Here is a 20907-nt window from a genome sequence, read left to right as displayed (position 1 = left end):
GTGTGACTGGTAATATCCCTGGTGATGTGGAGGTGTGCAGTGTGACTGATAGTATCCCTGGTGATGTGGAGGTGTGCAGTGTGACTGGTAATATCCCTGGTGATGTGGAGGTGTGCAGTGTGACTGATAATATCCCTGGTGATGTGGAGGTGTGCAGTGTGACTGATAGTATCCTGGTGATGTGGAGGTGTGCAGTGTGACTGGTAATATCCCTGGTGATGTGGAGGTGTGCAGTGTGACTGATAGTATCCCTGGTGATGTGGAGGTGTGCAGTGTGACTGATAGTATCCCTGGTGATGTGCAGGTGTGCAGTGTGACTGATAGTATCCCTGGTGATGTGGAGGTGTGCAGTGTGACTGATAATATCCCTGGTGATGTGGAGGTGTGCAGTGTGACTGGTAATATCCCTGGTGATGTGGAGGTGTGCAGTGTGACTGGTAATATCCCTGGTGATGTGGAGGTGTGCAGTGTGACTGATAGTATCCCTGGTGATGTGGAGGTGTGCAGTGTGACTGGTAATATCCCTGGTGATGTGGAGGTGTGCAGTGTGACTGATAGTATCCTGGTGATGTGGAGGTGTGCAGTGTGACTGATAGTATCCCTGGTGATGTGGAGGTGTGCAGTGTGACTGGTAATATCCCTGGTGATGTGGAGGTGTGCAGTGTGACTGATAATATCCCTGGTGATGTGGAGGTGTGCAGTGTGACTGATAATATCCCTGGTGATGTGGAGGTGTGCAATGTGACTGATAATATCCCTGGTGATGTGGAGGTGTGCAGTGTGACTGATAATATCCCTGGTGATGTGGAGGTGTGCAGTGTGACTGATAGTATCCCTGGTGATGTGGAGGTGTGCAGTGTGACTGATAGTATCCCTGGTGATGTGGAGGTGTGCAGTGTGACTGATAGTATCCCTGGTGATGTGGAGGTGTGCAGTGTGACTGATAATATCCCTGGTGATGTGGAGGTGTGCAGTGTGACTGATATTATCCTGGTGATGTGGAAGGTGTGCAGTGTGACTGATAGTATCCCTGGTGATGTGGAGGTGTGCAGTGTGACTGATAGTATCCCTGGTGATGTGGAGGTGTGCAGTGTGAGCTGATAGTATCCCTGGTGATGTGGAGGTGTGCAGTGTGACTGATAGTATCCCTGGTGATGTGGAGGTGTGCAGTGTGACTGATAGTATCCTGGTGATGTGGAGGTGTGCAGTGTGACTGATAGTATCCTGGTGATGTGGAGGTGTGCAGTGTGACTGATAATAAGGTGATGTGGAGGTGTGCAGTGTGACTGATAGTATCCCTGGTGATGTGGAGGTGTGCAGTGTGACTGATAGTATCCCTGGTGATGTGGAGGTGTGCAGTGTGACTGATAATATCCCTGGTGATGTGGAGGTGTGCAGTGTGACTGGTAATATCCCTGGTGATGTGGAGGTGTGCAGTGTGACTGATAATATCCCTGGTGATGTGGAGGTGTGCAGTGTGACTGGTTACTATCCCTGGTGATGTGGAGGTGTGCAGTGTGACTGATAGTATCCCTGGTGATGTGGAGGTGTGCAGTGTGACTGATAATATCCCTGGTGATGTGGAGGTGTGCAGTGTGACTGATAGTATCCCTGGTGATGTGGAGGTGTGCAGTGTGACTGATAATATCCCTGGTGATGTGGAGGTGTGCAGTGTGACTGATAGTATCCCTGGTGATGTGGAGGTGTGCAATGTGACTGATAGTATCCCTGGTGATGTGGAGGTGTGCAGTGTGACTGATAGTATCCCTGGTGATGTGGAGGTGTGCAATGTGACTGATAATATCCCTGGTGATGTGGAGGTGTGCAGTGTGACTGATAATATCCCTGGTGATGTGGAGGTGTGCAGTGTGACTGATAGTATCCCTGGTGATGTGGAGGTGTGCAGTGTGACTGATAATATCCTGGTGATGTGGAGGTGTGCAGTGTGACTGATAGTATCCCTGGTAATGTGGAGGTGTGCAGTGTGACTGATAGTATCCCTGGTGATGTGGAGGTGTGCAGTGTGACTGATAATATCCCTGGTGATGTGGAGGTGTGCAGTGTGACTGGTAATATCCCTGGTGATGTGGAGGTGTGCAGAGTGACTGGTAATATCCCTGGTGATGTGGAGGTGTGCAGTGTGACTGATAGTATCCCTGGTGATGTGGAGGTGTGCAGTGTGACTGATAGTATCCTGGTGATGTGGAGGTGTGCAGTGTGACTGATAGTATCCTGGTGATGTGGAGGTGTGCAGTGTGACTGATAGTATCCCTGGTGATGTGGAGGTGTGCAGTGTGACTGGTAATATCCCTGGTGATGTGGAGGTGTGCAGTGTGACTGATAGTATCCCTGGTGATGTGGAGGTGTGCAGTGTGACTGATAATATCCCTGGTGATGTGGAGGTGTGCAGTGTGACTGATAGTATCCCTGGTGATGTGGAGGTGTGCAGTGTGACTGATAGTATCCCTGGTGATGTGGAGGTGTGCAGTGTGACTGATAATATCCTGGTGATGTGGAGGTGTGCAGTGTGACTGATAATATCCCTGGTGATGTGGAGGTGTGCAGTGTGACTGATAGTATCCCTGGTGATGTGGAGGTGTGCAGTGTGACTGATAGTATCCCTGGTGATGTGGAGGTGTGCAGTGTGACTGATAATATCCCTGGTGATGTGGAGGTGTGCAGTGTGACTGGTAATATCCCTGGTGATGTGGAGGTGTGCAGTGTGACTGATAGTATCCCTGGTGATGTGGAGGTGTGCAGTGTGACTGATAGTATCCTGGTGATGTGGAGGTGTGCAATGTGACTGGTAATATCCCTGGTGATGTGGAGGTGTGCAGTGTGACTGATAGTATCCCTGGTGATGTGGAGGTGTGCAGTGTGACTGATAGTATCCCTGGTGATGTGGAGGTGTGCAGTGTGACTGATAGTATCCCTGGTGATGTGGAGGTGTGCAGTGTGACTGATAATATCCCTGGTGATGTGGAGGTGTGCAGTGTGACTGATAGTATCCCTGGTGATGTGGAGGTGTGCAATGTGACTGGTAATATCCCTGGTGATGTGGAGGTGTGCAGTGTGACTGATAATATCCCTGGTGATGTGGAGGTGTGCAGTGTGACTGATAGTATCCCTGGTGATGTGGAGGTGTGCAGTGTGACTGGTAATATCCCTGGTGATGTGGAGGTGTGCAGTGTGACTGATAGTATCCTGGTGATGTGGAGGTGTGCAGTGTGACTGATAATATCCCTGGTGATGTGGAGGTGTGCAGTGTGACTGGTAATATCCCTGGTGATGTGGAGGTGTGCAGTGTGACTGATAGTATCCCTGGTGATGTGGAGGTGTGCAGTGTGACTGATAGTATCCTGGTGATGTGGAGGTGTGCAATGTGACTGGTAATATCCCTGGTGATGTGGAGGTGTGCAGTGTGACTGATAGTATCCCTGGTGATGTGGAGGTGTGCAGTGTGACTGGTAATATCCCTGGTGATGTGGAGGTGTGCAGTGTGACTGATAGTATCCTGGTGATGTGGAGGTGTGCAGTGTGACTGATAATATCCCTGGTGATGTGGAGGTGTGCAGTGTGACTGGTAATATCCCTGGTGATGTGGAGGTGTGCAGTGTGACTGATAGTATCCCTGGTGATGTGCAGGTGTGCAGTGTGACTGATAGTATCCTGGTGATGTGGAGGTGTGCAATGTGACTGGTAATATCCCTGGTGATGTGGAGGTGTGCAGTGTGACTGATAGTATCCTGGTGATGTGGAGGTGTGCAGTGTGACTGATAGTATCCCTGGTGATGTGGAGGTGTGCAGTGTGACTGATAGTATCCCTGGTGATGTGGAGGTGTGCAGTGTGACTGATAATATCCCTGGTGATGTGGAGGTGTGCAGTGTGACTGATAATATCCCTGGTGATGTGGAGGTGTGCAGTGTGACTGATAATATCCCTGGTGATGTGGAGGTGTGCAGTGTGACTGATAATATCCCTGGTGATGTGGAGGTGTGCAGTGTGACTGATAATATCCCTGGTGATGTGGAGGTGTGCAGTGTGACTGGTAATATCCCTGGTGATGTGGAGGTGTGCAGTGTGACTGGTAATATCCCTGGTGATGTGGAGGTGTGCAGTGTGACTGATAGTATCCCTGGTGATGTGGAGGTGTGCAGTGTGACTGATAATATCCCTGGTGATGTGGAGGTGTGCAGTGTGACTGATAATATCCCTGGTGATGTGGAGGTGTGCAGTGTGACTGATAGTATCCCTGGTGATGTGGAGGTGTGCAGTGTGACTGATAGTATCCTGGTGATGTGGAGGTGTGCAGTGTGACTGATAGTATCCCTGGTGATGTGGAGGTGTGCAGTGTGACTGATAGTATCCCTGGTGATGTGGAGGTGTGCAGTGTGACTGATAATATCCCTGGTGATGTGGAGGTGTGCAGTGTGACTGATAATATCCCTGGTGATGTGGAGGTGTGCAGTGTGACTGATAATATCCCTGGTGATGTGGAGGTGTGCAGTGTGACTGGTAATATCCCTGGTGATGTGGAGGTGTGCAGTGTGACTGGTAATATCCCTGGTGATGTGGAGGTGTGCAGTGTGACTGATAGTATCCCTGGTGATGTGGAGGTGTGCAGTGTGACTGATAATATCCCTGGTGATGTGGAGGTGTGCAGTGTGACTGATAATATCCCTGGTGATGTGGAGGTGTGCAGTGTGACTGATAGTATCCCTGGTGATGTGGAGGTGTGCAGTGTGACTGATAGTATCCCTGGTGATGTGGAGGTGTGCAGTGTGACTGATAGTATCCCTGGTGATGTGGAGGTGTGCAGTGTGACTGGTAATATCCCTGGTGATGTGGAGGTGTGCAGTGTGACTGATAGTATCCCTGGTGATGTGGAGGTGTGCAGTGTGACTGATAGTATCCTGGTGATGTGGAGGTGTGCAGTGTGCCTGGTAATATCCCTGGTGATGTGGAGGTGTGCAGTGTGACTGATAGTATCCCTGGTGATGTGGAGGTGTGCAGTGTGACTGATAATATCCCTGGTGATGTGGAGGTGTGCAGTGTGACTGATAATATCCCTGGTGATGTGGAGGTGTGCAGTGTGACTGATAGTATCCCTGGTGATGTGGAGGTGTGCAGTGTGACTGATAGTATCCCTGGTGATGTGGAGGTGTGCAGTGTGACTGATAGTATCCCTGGTGATGTGGAGGTGTGCAGTGTGACTGGTAATATCCCTGGTGATGTGGAGGTGTGCAGTGTGACTGATAGTATCCCTGGTGATGTGGAGGTGTGCAGTGTGACTGATAGTATCCTGGTGATGTGGAGGTGTGCAGTGTGACTGATAATATCCCTGGTGATGTGGAGGTGTGCAGTGTGACTGATAGTATCCTGGTGATGTGGAGGTGTGCAGTGTGACTGATAATATCCCTGGTGATGTGGAGGTGTGCAGTGTGACTGATAATATCCCTGGTGATGTGGAGGTGTGCAGTGTGACTGATAGTATCCCTGGTGATGTGGAGGTGTGCAGTGTGACTGATAATATCCCTGGTGATGTGGAGGTGTGCAGTGTGACTGATAGTATCCCTGGTGATGTGGAGGTGTGCAGTGTGACTGATAGTATCCTGGTGATGTGGAGGTGTGCAGTGTGACTGATAGTATCCTGGTGATGTGGAGGTGTGCAGTGTGACTGATAGTATCCCTGGTGATGTGCAGGTGTGCAGTGTGACTGATAGTATCCTGGTGATGTGCAGGTGTGCAGTGTGACTGATAGTATCCTGGTGATGTGGAGGTGTGCAGTGTGACTGATAATATCCCTGGTGATGTGGAGGTGTGCAGTGTGACTGATAATATCCCTGGTGATGTGGAGGTGTGCAGTGTGACTGATAATATCCCTGGTGATGTGGAGGTGTGCAGTGTGACTGATAATATCCTGGTGATGTGGAGGTGTGCAGTGTGACTGGTAATATCCCTGGTGATGTGGAGGTGTGCAGTGTGACTGATAATATCCTGGTGATGTGGAGGTGTGCAGTGTGACTGATAATATCCCTGGTGATGTGGAGGTGTGCAGTGTGACTGATAATATCCCTGGTGATGTGGAGGTGTGCAGTGTGACTGATAATATCCTGGTGATGTGGAGGTGTGCAGTGTGACTGGTAATATCCCTGGTGATGTGGAGGTGTGCAGTGTGACTGATAGTATCCCTGGTGATGTGGAGGTGTGCAGTGTGACTGGTAATATCCCTGGTGATGTGGAGGTGTGCAGTGTGACTGATAATATCCCTGGTGCATGGGACTGCATGTCTCTCTAGTGTAACCTCTGCTCTCCACAGCCTTAGCTCTCGTACACTGTACACAGCTCCTGTTCTCTATATGTGACCTTTCTAGTGCTGGTGACGTGCGGACCACCCAGTGACTCACTCACAGACCCTGTCAGGCTTCCTCCCAGCACCGCTCACATCCTAAAGCTCTTCTTCTTATACAGCTGGGGGGGCGCAGACTACAGACCCCCCAATATCAGGCTCCGCAGCAACCTATCAGCTGCACATGTGGGCGGAATTGTTGGTCCTCTTCGTTTAATGGTCACAGAAAGAACTGGAATCTGACACAAGTAATAACCAAACTCCATGCTGACCAGCCACAAAGCTTCTGGGACTATGTCCTATGGGCAGAGGAGACCTTTTGACAAGGCCCATCAGCTCTATGGTCACAGACAGACACATGAAGACTGTCCCTGCTGTGACACATGGAGGAGACTCTGGTATGTCCTGGGGCTGCTTTGCTGCATCTGGCACAGGGGTCTTGTATCTGTGCAGGGTACAAGGAAATCTCAAGACTATGAAGGGATTCTAGAGAGAAATCTGCTGCCCAGTGTCAGAAAGCTTGGGCTCAGCCACAGGTCCTGGGTCGTGTAACAGGATAATGACCCAAAACACGAAGCTAAACCCCCCAAGAATGGCTGAGAGGAGAACATTGGACTATTCTGTGGTGGCTTCTATGGGCCCCGACCTAAATCCTATGGAAGGAGCTGAAACATGGCGTCTGGAGAAGGCCCCTTCACATCCGAGACAAGCGGAGCAGTTTGCTCATGAGGAGGCCAAATCCCTGCGGAGAGGGGCAGAAGTCTCAGTGACAGTTACAGGAATCGTCTGATCGCAGCGATCGCAGCCTCAAAAGGTTATGCAACAAAATATTACGGGAACCGTCATCTCTGTCTGTCTTACATAGGACTGCCGGTGACATCTACTACCTTACCTGTGGTGTTACATGGGACTGCCGGTGACATCTACTACATTACCTGTAGTGTTACATGGGACTGCCGGTAACATCTACTACATTACCTGTGGTGTTACATGGGACTGCCAGTGACATCCACTACATTACCTGTGGTGTTACATAGGACTACCGGTGACATCTACTACCTTACCTGTGGTGTTACATGGGACTGCCGGTGACATCTACTACCTTACCTGTGGTGTTACATGGGACTGCTGGTGACATCTACTACATTACCTGTGGAGTTACATGGGACTGCCGGTGACATCTACTACATTACCTGTGGTGTTACATGGGACTGCCGGTGACATCTACTACATTACCTGTAGTGTTACATGGGACTGCCGGTGACATCTACTACATTACCTGTGGAGTTACATGGGACTGCCGGTGACATCTACTACATTACCTGTGGTGTTACATGGGACTGCCGGTGACATCTACTACATTACCTGTAGTGTTACATGGGACTGCCGGTAACATCTACTACATTACCTGTAGTGTTACATGGGACTGCCGGTGACATCTACTACATTACCTGTGGAGTTACATGGGTCTGCCGGTGACATCTACTACATTACCTGTAGTGTTACATGGGACTGCTGGTGACATCTACTACATTACCTGTGGAGTTACATGGGTCTGCCGGTGACATCTACTACATTACCTGTAGTCTTACATAGGACTGCCGGTGACATCTACTACATTACCTGTAGTGTTACATAGGACTGCCGGTGACATCTACTACATTACCTGTAGTGTTACATGGGACTGCCGGTGACATCTACTACATTACCTGTGGAGTTACATGGGACTGCCGGTGACATCTACTACATTACCTGTGGTGTTACATGGGACTGCCGGTGACATCTACTACATTACCTGTAGTGTTACATGGGACTGCCGGTAACATCTACTACATTACCTGTAGTGTTACATGGGACTGCCGGTGACATCTACTACATTACCTGTGGAGTTACATGGGACTGCCGGTGACATCTACTACATTACCTGTGGTGTTACATGGGACTGCCGGTGACATCTACTACATTACCTGTAGTGTTACATGGGACTGCCGGTAACATCTACTACATTACCTGTAGTGTTACATGGGTCTGCCGGTGACATCTACTACATTACCTGTAGTGTTACATGGGACTGCTGGTGACATCTACTACATTACCTGTGGAGTTACATGGGTCTGCCGGTGACATCTACTACATTACCTGTAGTGTTACATAGGACTGCTGGTGACATCTACTACATTACCTGTGGTGTTACATGGGACTGCCGGTGACATCTACTACATTACCCGTTGTGTTACATGGGACTGCCGGTGACATCTACTACATTACCTGTGGAGTTACATGGGTCTGCCGGTGACATCTACTACATTACCTGTAGTGTTACATAGGACTGCTGGTGACATCTACTACATTACCTGTGGTGTTACATGGGACTGCCGGTGACATCTACTACATTACCCGTTGTGTTACATGGGACTGCCGGTGACATCTACTACATTACCTGTGGAGTTACATGGGACTGCCGGTGACATCTACTACATTACCTTTTGTGTTACATAGGACTGCCGGTGACATCTACTACATTACCTGTAGTGTTACATAGGACTGCTGGTGACATCTACTACATTACCTGTGGTGTTACATGGGACTGCCGGTGACATCTACTACATTACCTGTGGTGTTACATGGGACTGCCGGTGACATCTACTACATTACCTGTGGTGTTACATAGGACTGCCGGTGACATCTACTACATTACCTGTGGTGTTACATGGGACTGCCGGTGACATCTACTACATTACCTGTGGAGTTACATGGGTCTGCCGGTGACATCTACTACATTACCTGTAGTGTTACATAGGACTGCCGGTGACGTCTACTACATTACTTGTGGTGTTACATGGGACTGCCGGTGACATCTACTACATTACCCGTTGTGTTACATGGGACTGCTGGTGAAATCTACTACATTACCTGTGGTGTTACATGGGACTGCTGGTGACATCTATAGGGTAGTTTAGCCTCCCTGTGAGCTCTGTTGCTTCTGTATTAGTAGCACTCACATAATTTTGGGGCGCTCACACCATCTTACTCTGAGGGTTCATCACTATAATAACTTTATCTGTGTTTCTAGGACATGACGACATTACTGGACAGCCGGATGGGGACGCTGCAGATAGGTAAGTGTCACCTACCATGAGCCGTAATGTATAGATATATATATATAATTACAGGACATAATTTAGGCCCCGCCCCTGCTTATCCAAATCACACCTCTGCTTCCAGGCCACACCCACACATTATACATGTATATGGGGGGAGATCTGTCTACTACATGGGGGTCCAAGAACCCATAACCAAACTGCAGACCCCGCACCCCTTGTAGTGGAGGACTCCAGGCATCGCCATAATAAGTGTTCATTCCCCCATTACTGGGACACGGAGGGTGGAGGCCTCACATACACATACAATGCTTCTGGCCACTGCTGAGGACTTTCTGATGGGTGAGAGCGCCCCCTGTTATTCTAATTGATGTGTCTGTGTCCTTGACATCAGGGGCCCCGCACTCGGGGTGTGTCCCCCTTCCCATGTATATAATGGCACTTACATCTATAACATGTATATGGGATATATGGTACCAGATGGAAGATCTCACCCACCGCCCTGAGACGCTGCCAGAGGCGACAGTGGGGGAGGGGAAGTTTATTCTGGAGGCCACATAAGAAGATGGGAGCCAGGGAGAGTCCAGATAGCAGCCGGTGATAAGAGGAAACCTATAGGAAGGGATTTCCGTCTCCTCCATTCTCAGAGGATGTTTGGAGTAAAGAGGAATAAAACGACAACGCCCAACGTCCATGTACTGAGGGCTGGGACAGAGAACCGCGGCCTGCGGGGTCACAACAGGGGGGTCACCGAACTAAGGACAGGGTGGTGGACAGAGAGATGTGAGGTGGAATTCAGAAGTCACTAGGACTAGGACATGCAATCACTGTGTACATACATTACATTACTTATCCTGTATTATACTCCAGAGCTGCGCTCACTATTCTGCTGGTGTAGTCACTGTGTACATACATTACATTACTTATCCTGTATTATACTCCAGAGCTGCGCTCACTATTCTGCTGGTGCAGTCACTGTGTACATACATTACATTACTTATACTGTATTATACTCCAGAGCTGCGCTCACTATTCTGCTGGTACAGTCACTGTGTACATACATTACATTACTTATCCTGTATTATACTCCAGAGCTGCGCTCACTATTCTGCTGGTGCAGTCACTGTGTACATACATTACATTACTTATCCTGTATTATACTCCAGAGCTGCGCTCACTATTCTGCTGGTGCAGTCACTGTGTACATACATTACATTACTTATCCTGTATTATACTCCAGAGCTGCGCTCACTATTCTGCTGGTACAGTCACTGTGTACATACATTACATTACTTATCCTGTATTATACCGCAGAGCTGCGCTCACTATTCTGCTGGTGCAGTCACTGTGTACATACATTACATTACTTATCCTGTATTATACTCCGGAGCTGCGCTCACTATTCTGCTGGTACAGTCCCTGTGTACATACATTACATTACTTATCCTGTATTATACTCCGGAGCTGCGCTCACTATTCTGCTGGTACAGTCCCTGTGTACATACATTACATTACTTATCCTGTATTATACTCCAGAGCTGCGCTCACTATTCTGCTGGTGCAGTCACTGTGTACATACATTACATTACTTATCCTGTATTATACTCCGGAGCTGCGCTCACTATTCTGCTGGTACAGTCACTGTGTACATACATTACATTACTTATCCTGTATTATACTCCAGAGCTGCGCTCACTATTCTGCTGGTACAGTCACTGTGTACATACATTACATTACTTATCCTGTATTATACTCCAGAGCTGCGCTCACTATTCTGCTGGTACAGTCACTGTGTACATACATTACATTACTCATCCTGTATTATACTCCGGAGCTGCGCTCACTATTCTGCTGGTACAGTCCCTGTGTACATACATTACATTACTTATCCTGTATTATACTCCAGAGCTGCGCTCACTATTCTGCTGGTACAATCACTGTGTACATACATTACATTACTTATCCTGTATTATACTCCAGAGCTGCGCTCACTATTCTGCTGGTGCAGTCACTGTGTACATACATTACATTACTTATCCTGTATTATACCCCAGAGCTGCGCTCACTATTCTGCTGGTACAGTCACTGTGTACATACATTACATTACTTATCCTGTATTATACTCCAGAGCTGCGCTCACTATTCTGCTGGTACAGTCACTGTGTACATACATTACATTACTTATCCTGTATTATACTCCAGAGCTGCGCTCACTATTCTGCTGGTGCAGTCACTGTGTGCATATACATTACATTACTTATCCTGTATTATACTCCAGAGCTGCGCTCACTATTCTGCTGGTACAGTCACTGTGTACATACATTACATTACTTATCCTGTATTATACTCCAGAGCTGCGCTCACTATTCTGCTGATACAGTCACTGTGTACATACATTACATTACTTATCCTGTATTATACTCCAGAGCTGCGCTCACTATTCTGCTGGTGCAGTCACTGTGTGCATATACATTACATTACTTATCCTCTATTATACTCCAGAGCTGCGCTCACTATTCTGCTGGTACAGTCACTGTTTACATACATTACTTATCCTGTATTATACTCCAGAGCTGCGCTCACTATTCTGCTGGTACAGTCACTGTGTACATACATTACATTACTTATCCTGTATTATACTCCGGAGCTGCGCTCACTATTCTGCTGGTGCAGTCACTGTGTACATACATTACATTACTTATCCTGTATTATACTCCGGAGCTGCGCTCACTATTCTGCTGGAGCAGTCACTGTGTACATACATTACATTACTTATCCTGCATTATACTCCAGAGCTGCGCTCACTATTCTCCTGGTACAGTCACTGTGTACATACATTACATCATTATCCTGTATTATACTCCAGAGCTGCGCTCACTATTCTGCTGGTACAGTCACTGTGTACATACATTACATTACTTATCCTGTATTATACCCCAGAGCTGCGCTCACTATTCTGCTGGTACAGTCACTGTGTACATACATTACATTACTTATCCTGTATTATACTCCAGAGCTGCGCTCACTATTCTGCTGGTACAGTCACTGTGTACATACATTACATTACTTATCCTGTATTATACTCCAGAGCTGCGCTCACTATTCTGCTGGTGCAGTCACTGTGTGCATATACATTACATTACTTATCCTGTATTATACTCCAGAGCTGCGCTCACTATTCTGCTGGTACAGTCACTGTGTACATACATTACATTACTTATCCTGTATTATACTCCAGAGCTGCGCTCACTATTCTGCTGATACAGTCACTGTGTACATACATTACATTACTTATCCTGTATTATACTCCAGAGCTGCGCTCACTATTCTGCTGGTGCAGTCACTGTGTGCATATACATTACATTACTTATCCTGTATTATACTCCAGAGCTGCGCTCACTATTCTGCTGGTACAGTCACTGTTTACATACATTACTTATCCTGTATTATACTCCAGAGCTGCGCTCACTATTCTGCTGGTACAGTCACTGTGTACATACATTACATTACTTATCCTGTATTATACTCCGGAGCTGCGCTCACTATTCTGCTGGTGCAGTCACTGTGTACATACATTACATTACTTATCCTGTATTATACTCCGGAGCTGCGCTCACTATTCTGCTGGAGCAGTCACTGTGTACATACATTACATTACTTATCCTGCATTATACTCCAGAGCTGCGCTCACTATTCTCCTGGTACAGTCACTGTGTACATACATTACATCATTATCCTGTATTATACTCCAGAGCTGCGCTCACTATTCTGCTGGTACAGTCATTGTGTACATACATTACATTACTTATCCTGTATTATACTCCAGAGCTGCGCTCACTATTCTGCTGGAGCAGTCACTGTGTACATACATTACATTACTTATCCTGCATTATACTCCAGAGCTGCGCTCACTATTCTGCTGGTACAGTCACTGTACATACATTACATTACTTATCCTGTATTATACTCCAGAGCTGCGCTCACTATTCTGCTGGTGCAGTCACTGTGTACATACATTACATTACTTATCCTGTATTATACCCCAGAGCTGCGCTCACTATTCTGCTGGTACAGTCACTGCGTACATACATTACATTACTTATCCTGTATTATACCCCAGAGCTGCGCTCACTATTCTGCTGGTACAGTCACTGCGTACATACATTACATTACTTATCCTGTATTATACGCCAGAGCTGCGCTCACTATTCTGCTGGAGCAGTCACTGTGTACATACATTACATTACTTATCCTGCATTATACTCCAGAGCTGCGCTCACTATTCTGCTGGTACAGTCACTGTACATACATTACATTACTTATCCTGTATTATACTCCAGAGCTGCGCTCACTATTCTGCTGGTGCAGTCACTGTGTACATACATTACATTACTTATCCTGTATTATACCCCAGAGCTGCGCTCACTATTCTGCTGGTACAGTCACTGCGTACATACATTACATTACTTATCCTGTATTATACCCCAGAGCTGCGCTCACTATTCTGCTGGTACAGTCACTGCGTACATACATTACATTACTTATCCTGTATTATACGCCAGAGCTGCGCTCACTATTCTGCTGGTGCAGTCACTGTGTACATACATTACATTACTTATCCTGTATTATACTCCAGAGCTGCGCTCACTATTCTGCTGGTACAGTCACTGTGTACATACATTACATTACTTATCCTGTATTATACTCCAGAGCTGCGCTCACTATTCTGCTGGTACAGTCACTGTGTACATACAATACATTACTTATCCTGTATTATACTCCAGAGCTGCGCTCACTATTCTGCTGGTGCAGTCACTGTGTACATACATTACATTACTTATCCTGTATTATACTCCAGAGCTGCGCTCACTATTCTGCTGGTGCAGTCACTGTGTACATACATTACATTACTTATTCTGTATTACACTCCAGAGCTGCGCTCACTATTCTGCTGGTACAGTCACTGTGTACATACATTACATTACTTATCCTGTATTATACTCCAGAGCTGCGCTCACTATTCTGCTGGTACAGTCACTGTGTACATACATTACATTACTTATCCTGTATTATACTCCAGAGCTGCGCTCACTATTCTGCTGGTGCAGTCACTGTGTACATACATTACATTACTTATCCTGTATTATACCCCAGAGCTGCGCTCACTATTCTGCTGGTACAGTCACTGTGTACATACATTACATTACTTATCCTATATTATACTCCAGAGCTACGCTCACTATTCTGCTGGTACAGTCACTGTGTACATACATTACATTACTTATCCTGTATTATATCCCAGAGCTGCGCTCACTATTCTGCTGGTGCAGTCACTGTGTACATACATTACATTACTTATCCTGTATTATACTCCAGAGCTGCGCTCACTATTCTGCTGGTGCAGTCACTGTGTACATACATTACATTACTTATCCTGTATTATACTCCAGAGCTGCGCTCACTATTCTGCTGGTGCAGTCACTGTGTACATACATTACATTACTTATCCTGTATTATACTCCAGAGCTGCGCTCACTATTCTGCTGGTGCAGTCACTGTGTACATACATTACATTACTTATCCTGTATTATACTCCAGAGCTGCGCTCACTATTCTGCTGGTACAGTCACTGTGTACATACATTACATTACTTATCCTGTATTATACTCCAGAGCTGCGCTCACTATTCTGCTGGTGCAGTCACTGTGTACATACATTACTTATCCTGTATTATACTCCAGAGCTGCGCTCACTATTCTGCTGGTACAATCACTGTGTACATACATTACAATACTTATCCTGTATGATACTCCAGAGCTGCGCTCACTATTCTGCTGGTGCAGTCACTGTGTACATACATTACATTACTTATCCTGTATTATACTCCAGAGCTGCGCTCACTATTCTGCTGGTGCAGTCACTGTGTACATACATTACATTATATATCCTGTATTATACTCCGGAGCTGCGCTCACTATTCTGCTGGTACAGTCACTGTGTACATACATTACATTACTTATACTGTATTATACTCCAGAGCTGCGCTCACTATTCTGCTGGTACAGTCACTGAGTACATACATTACATTACTTATCCTGTATTATACTCCAGAGCTGCGCTCACTATTCTGCTGGTGCAGTCACTGTGTACATACATTACATTACTTATCCTGTATTATACTCCAGAGCTGCGCTCACTATTCTGCTGGTACAGTCACTGAGTACATACATTACATTACTTATCCTGTATTATACTCCAGAGCTGCGCTCACTATTCTGATGGTACAGTCACTGTGTACATACATTACATTACTTATTCTGTATTATACTCCAGAGCTGTGCTCACTATTCTGCTGGTACAGTCACTGTGTACATACATTACATTACTTATCCTGTATTATACTCCAGAGCTGTGCTCACTATTCTGCTGGTACAGTCACTGTGTACATACATTACATTACTTATCCTGTATTATACCCCAGAGCTGCGCTCACTATTCTGCTGGTGCAGTCACTGTGTACATACATTACATTGCTTATCCTGTATTATACTCCAGAGCTGCGCTCACTATTCTGCTGGAGCAGTCACTGTGTACATACATTACATTACTTATCCTGCATTATACTCCAGAGCTGCGCTCACTATTCTGCTGGTACATTCACTGTACATACATTACATTACTTATCCTGTATTATACTCCAGAGCTGCGCTCACTATTCTGCTGGTACAGTCACTGTGTACATACATTACATTACTTATCCTGTATTATACTCCAGAGCTGCGCTCACTATTCTGCTGGTACAGTCACTGTGTACATACATTACTTATCCTGTATTATACTCCAGAGCTGCGCTCACTATTCTGCTGGTACAGTCACTGTGTACATACATTACATTACTTATCCTGTATTATACTCCAGAGCTGCGCTCACTATTCTGCTGGTACAGTCATTGTGTACATACATTACATTACTTATCCTGTATTATACTCCAGAGCTGCGCTCACTATTCTGCTGGTGCAGTCACTGTGTACATACATTACATTACTTATCCTGCATTATACTCCAGAGCTGCGCTCACTATTCTGATGGTACAGTCACTGTACATACATTACATTACTTATCCTGTATTATACTCCAGAGCTGCGCTCACTATTCTGCTGGTGCAGTCACTGTGTGCATATACATTACATTACTTATCCTGTATTATACTCCAGAGCTGCGCTCACTATTCTGCTGGTACAGTCACTGTTTACATACATTACTTATCCTATATTATACTCCAGAGCTGCGCTCACTATTCTGCTGGTACAGTCACTGTGTACATACATTACATTACTTATCCTGTATTATACTCCGGAGCTGCGCTCACTATTCTGCTGGTGCAGTCACTGTGTACATACATTACATTACTTATCCTGTATTATACTCCAGAGCTGCGCTCACTATTCTGCTGGAGCAGTCACTGTGTACATACATTACATTACTTATCCTGCATTATACTCCAGAGCTGCGCTCACTATTCTTCTGGTTCAGTCACTGTACATACATTACATTACTTATCCTGTATTATACTCCAGAGCTGCGCTCACTATTCTGCTGGTACAGTCACTGTGTACATACATTACATTACTTATCCTGAATTATACTCCAGAGCTGCGCTCACTATTCTCCTGGTACAGTCACTGTGTACATACATTACATCATTATCCTGTATTATACTCCAGAGCTGCGCTCACTATTCTGCTGGTACAGTCATTGTGTACATACATTACATTACTTATCCTGTATTATACTCCAGAGCTGCGCTCACTATTCTGCTGGAGCAGTCACTGTGTACATACATTACATTACTTATCCTGCATTATACTCCAGAGCTGCGCTCACTATTCTGCTGGTACAGTCACTGTACATACATTACATTACTTATCCTGTATTATACTCCAGAGCTGCGCTCACTATTCTGCTGGTGCAGTCACTGTGTACATACATTACATTACTTATCCTGTATTATACCCCAGAGCTGCGCTCACTATTCTGCTGGTACAGTCACTGCGTACATACATTACATTACTTATCCTGTATTATACCCCAGAGCTGCGCTCACTATTCTGCTGGTGCAGTCACTGTGTACATACATTACATTACTTATCCTGTATTATACTCCAGAGCTGCGCTCACTATTCTGCTGGTGCAGTCACTGTGTACATACATTACATTACTTATTCTGTATTACACTCCAGAGCTGCGCTCACTATTCTGCTGGTACAGTCACTGTGTACATACATTACATTACTTATCCTGTATTATACTCCAGAGCTGCGCTCACTATTCTGCTGGTACAGTCACTGTGTACATACATTACATTACTTATCCTGTATTATACTCCAGAGCTGCGCTCACTATTCTGCTGGTGCAGTCACTGTGTACATACATTACATTACTTATCCTGTATTATACCCCAGAGCTGCGCTCACTATTCTGCTGGTACAGTCCCTGTGTACATACATTAGATTACTTATCCTGTATTATACTCCAGAGCTACGCTCACTATTCTGCTGGTACAGTCACTGTGTACATACATTACATTACTTATCCTGTATTATATCCCAGAGCTGCGCTCACTATTCTGCTGGTGCAGTCACTGTGTACATACATTACATTACTTATCCTGTATTATACTCCAGAGCTGCGCTCACTATTCTGCTGGTGCAGTCACTGTGTACATACATTACATTACTTATCCTGTATTATACTCCAGAGCTGCGCTCACTATTCTGCTGGTGCAGTCACTGTGTACATACATTACATTACTTATCCTGTATTATACTCCAGAGCTGCGCTCACTATTCTGCTGGTGCAGTCACTGTGTACATACATTACATTACTTATCCTGTATTATACTCCGGAGCTGCGCTCACTATTCTGCTGGTGCAGTCACTGTGTACATACATTACTTATCCTGTATAATACTCCAGAGCTGCGCTCACTATTCTGCTGGTACAATCACTGTGTACATACATTACAATACTTATCCTGTATGATACTCCAGAGCTGCGCTCACTATTCTGCTGGTGCAGTCACTGTGTACATACATTACATTACTTATCCTGTATTATACTCCAGAGCTGCGCTCACTATTCTGCTGGTGCAGTCACTGTGTACATACATTACATTATATATCCTGTATTATACTCCGGAGCTGCGCTCACTATTCTGCTGGTACAGTCACTGTGTACATACATTACATTACTTATACTGTATTATACTCCAGAGCTGCGCTCACTATTCTGCTGGTACAGTCACTGAGTACATACATTACATTACTTATCCTGTATTATACTCCAGAGCTGCGCTCACTATTCTGCTGGTGCAGTCACTGTGTACATACATTACATTACTTATCCTGTATTATACTCCAGAGCTGCGCTCACTATTCTGCTGGTACAGTCACTGAGTACATACATTACATTACTTATCCTGTATTATACTCCAGAGCTGCGCTCACTATTCTGATGGTACAGTCACTGTGTACATACATTACATTACTTATTCTGTATTATACTCCAGAGCTGTGCTCACTATTCTGCTGGTACAGTCACTGTGTACATACATTACATTACTTATCCTGTATTATACTCCAGAGCTGTGCTCACTATTCTGCTGGTACAGTCACTGTGTACATACATTACATTACTTATCCTGTATTATACCCCAGAGCTGCGCTCACTATTCTGCTGGTGCAGTCACTGTGTACATACATTACATTGCTTATCCTGTATTATACTCCAGAGCTGCGCTCACTATTCTGCTGGAGCAGTCACTGTGTACATACATTACATTACTTATCCTGCATTATACTCCAGAGCTGCGCTCACTATTCTGCTGGTACAGTCACTGTACATACATTACATTACTTATCCTGTATTATACTCCAGAGCTGCGCTCACTATTCTGCTGATACAGTAACTGTGTACATACATTACATTACTTATCCTGTATTATACTCCAGAGCTGCGCTCACTATTCTGCTGGTACAGTCACTGTGTACATACATTACTTATCCTGTATTATACTCCAGAGCTGCGCTCACTATTCTGCTGGTACAGTCACTGTGTACATACATTACATTACTTATCCTGTATTATACTCCAGAGCTGCGCTCACTATTCTGCTGGTACAGTCATTGTGTACATACATTACATTACTTATCTTGTATTATACTCCAGAGCTGCGCTCACTATTCTGCTGGTGCAGTCACTGTGTACATACATTACATTACTTATCCTGCATTATTCTCCAGAGCTGCGCTCACTATTCTGATGGTACAGTCACTGTACATACATTACATTACTTATCCTGTATTATACTCCAGAGATGCGCTCACTATTCTGCTGGTGCAGTCACTGTGTACATACATTACATTACTTATCCTGTATTATACTCCAGAGCTGCACTCACTATTCTGCTGGTACAGTCACTGTGTACATAAATTACTTATCCTGTATTATACTCCAGAGCTGCACTCACTATTCTGCTGGTACAGTCACTAAGTACATAAATTACATTACTTATCCTGTATTATACTCCAGAGCTGCACTCACTATTCTGCTGGTACAGTCACTGTGTACATACATTACATGACTTATCCTGTATTATACCCCAGAGCTGCGCTCACTATTCTGCTGGTACAGTCACTGTGTACATACATTACATGACTTATCCTGTATTATACCCCAGAGCTGCGCTCACTATTCTGCTGGTACAGTCACTGTGTACATACATTACATTACTTATCCTGTATTATACCCCAGAGCTGCGCTCACTATTCTGCTGGTACAGTCACTGTGTACATACATTACATTACTTATCCTGTATTATACTCCAGAGCTGCGCTCACTATTCTGCTGGTACAGTCACTGTGTACATACATTACATTACTTATCCTGTATTATACTCCGGAGCTGCGCTCACTATTCTGCTGGTGCAGTCACTGTGTACATACATTACATTACTTATCCTGTATTATACCCCGGAGCTGCGCTCACTATTCTGCTGGTGCAGTCACTGTGTACATACATTACATTACTTATCCTGTATTATACCCCAGAGCTGCGCTCACTATTCTGCTGGTACAGTCACTGCGTACATACATTACATTACTTATCCTGTATTATACCCCAGAGCTGCGCTCACTATTCTGCTGGTACAGTCACTGCGTACATACATTACATTACTTATCCTGTATTATACTCCAGAGCTGCGCTCACTATTCTGCTGGTACAGTCACTGTGTACATACATTACATTACTTATCCTGTATTATACTCCAGAGCTGCGCTCACTATTCGGCTGGTACAGTCACTGTGTACATACATTACATTACTTATCCTGTATTATACTCCAGAGCTGCGCTCACTATTCTGCTGGTGCAGTCACTGTGTACATACATTACATTAC

General features: G+C 45.4%; 1 protein-coding gene across 1 annotated transcript in view; it reads left to right on the top strand.

Moving 5' to 3' along the window:
• LOC142188663 (heat shock 70 kDa protein 12B-like) overlaps nt 1-20907 on the top strand; it is a 50145-nt gene that overhangs the window by 2295 nt on the left and 26943 nt on the right. Inside the window, exon 2 of the mRNA XM_075261909.1 lies at nt 9424-9469. Coding sequence (XP_075118010.1) covers nt 9427-9469 — 43 coding nt within the window. The 5' untranslated portion in view covers nt 9424-9426. The remainder of the gene's footprint in view (nt 1-9423; nt 9470-20907) is intronic.

The sequence above is a fragment of the Leptodactylus fuscus genome, chromosome 1 (assembly GCF_031893055.1).
Source record: "Leptodactylus fuscus isolate aLepFus1 chromosome 1, aLepFus1.hap2, whole genome shotgun sequence".
NCBI lineage: Eukaryota > Metazoa > Chordata > Amphibia > Anura > Leptodactylidae > Leptodactylus > Leptodactylus fuscus.
The sequence above is the reverse complement of the archived record's forward strand: the minus strand, read 5'-3'. Positions and strand labels throughout refer to the sequence as shown.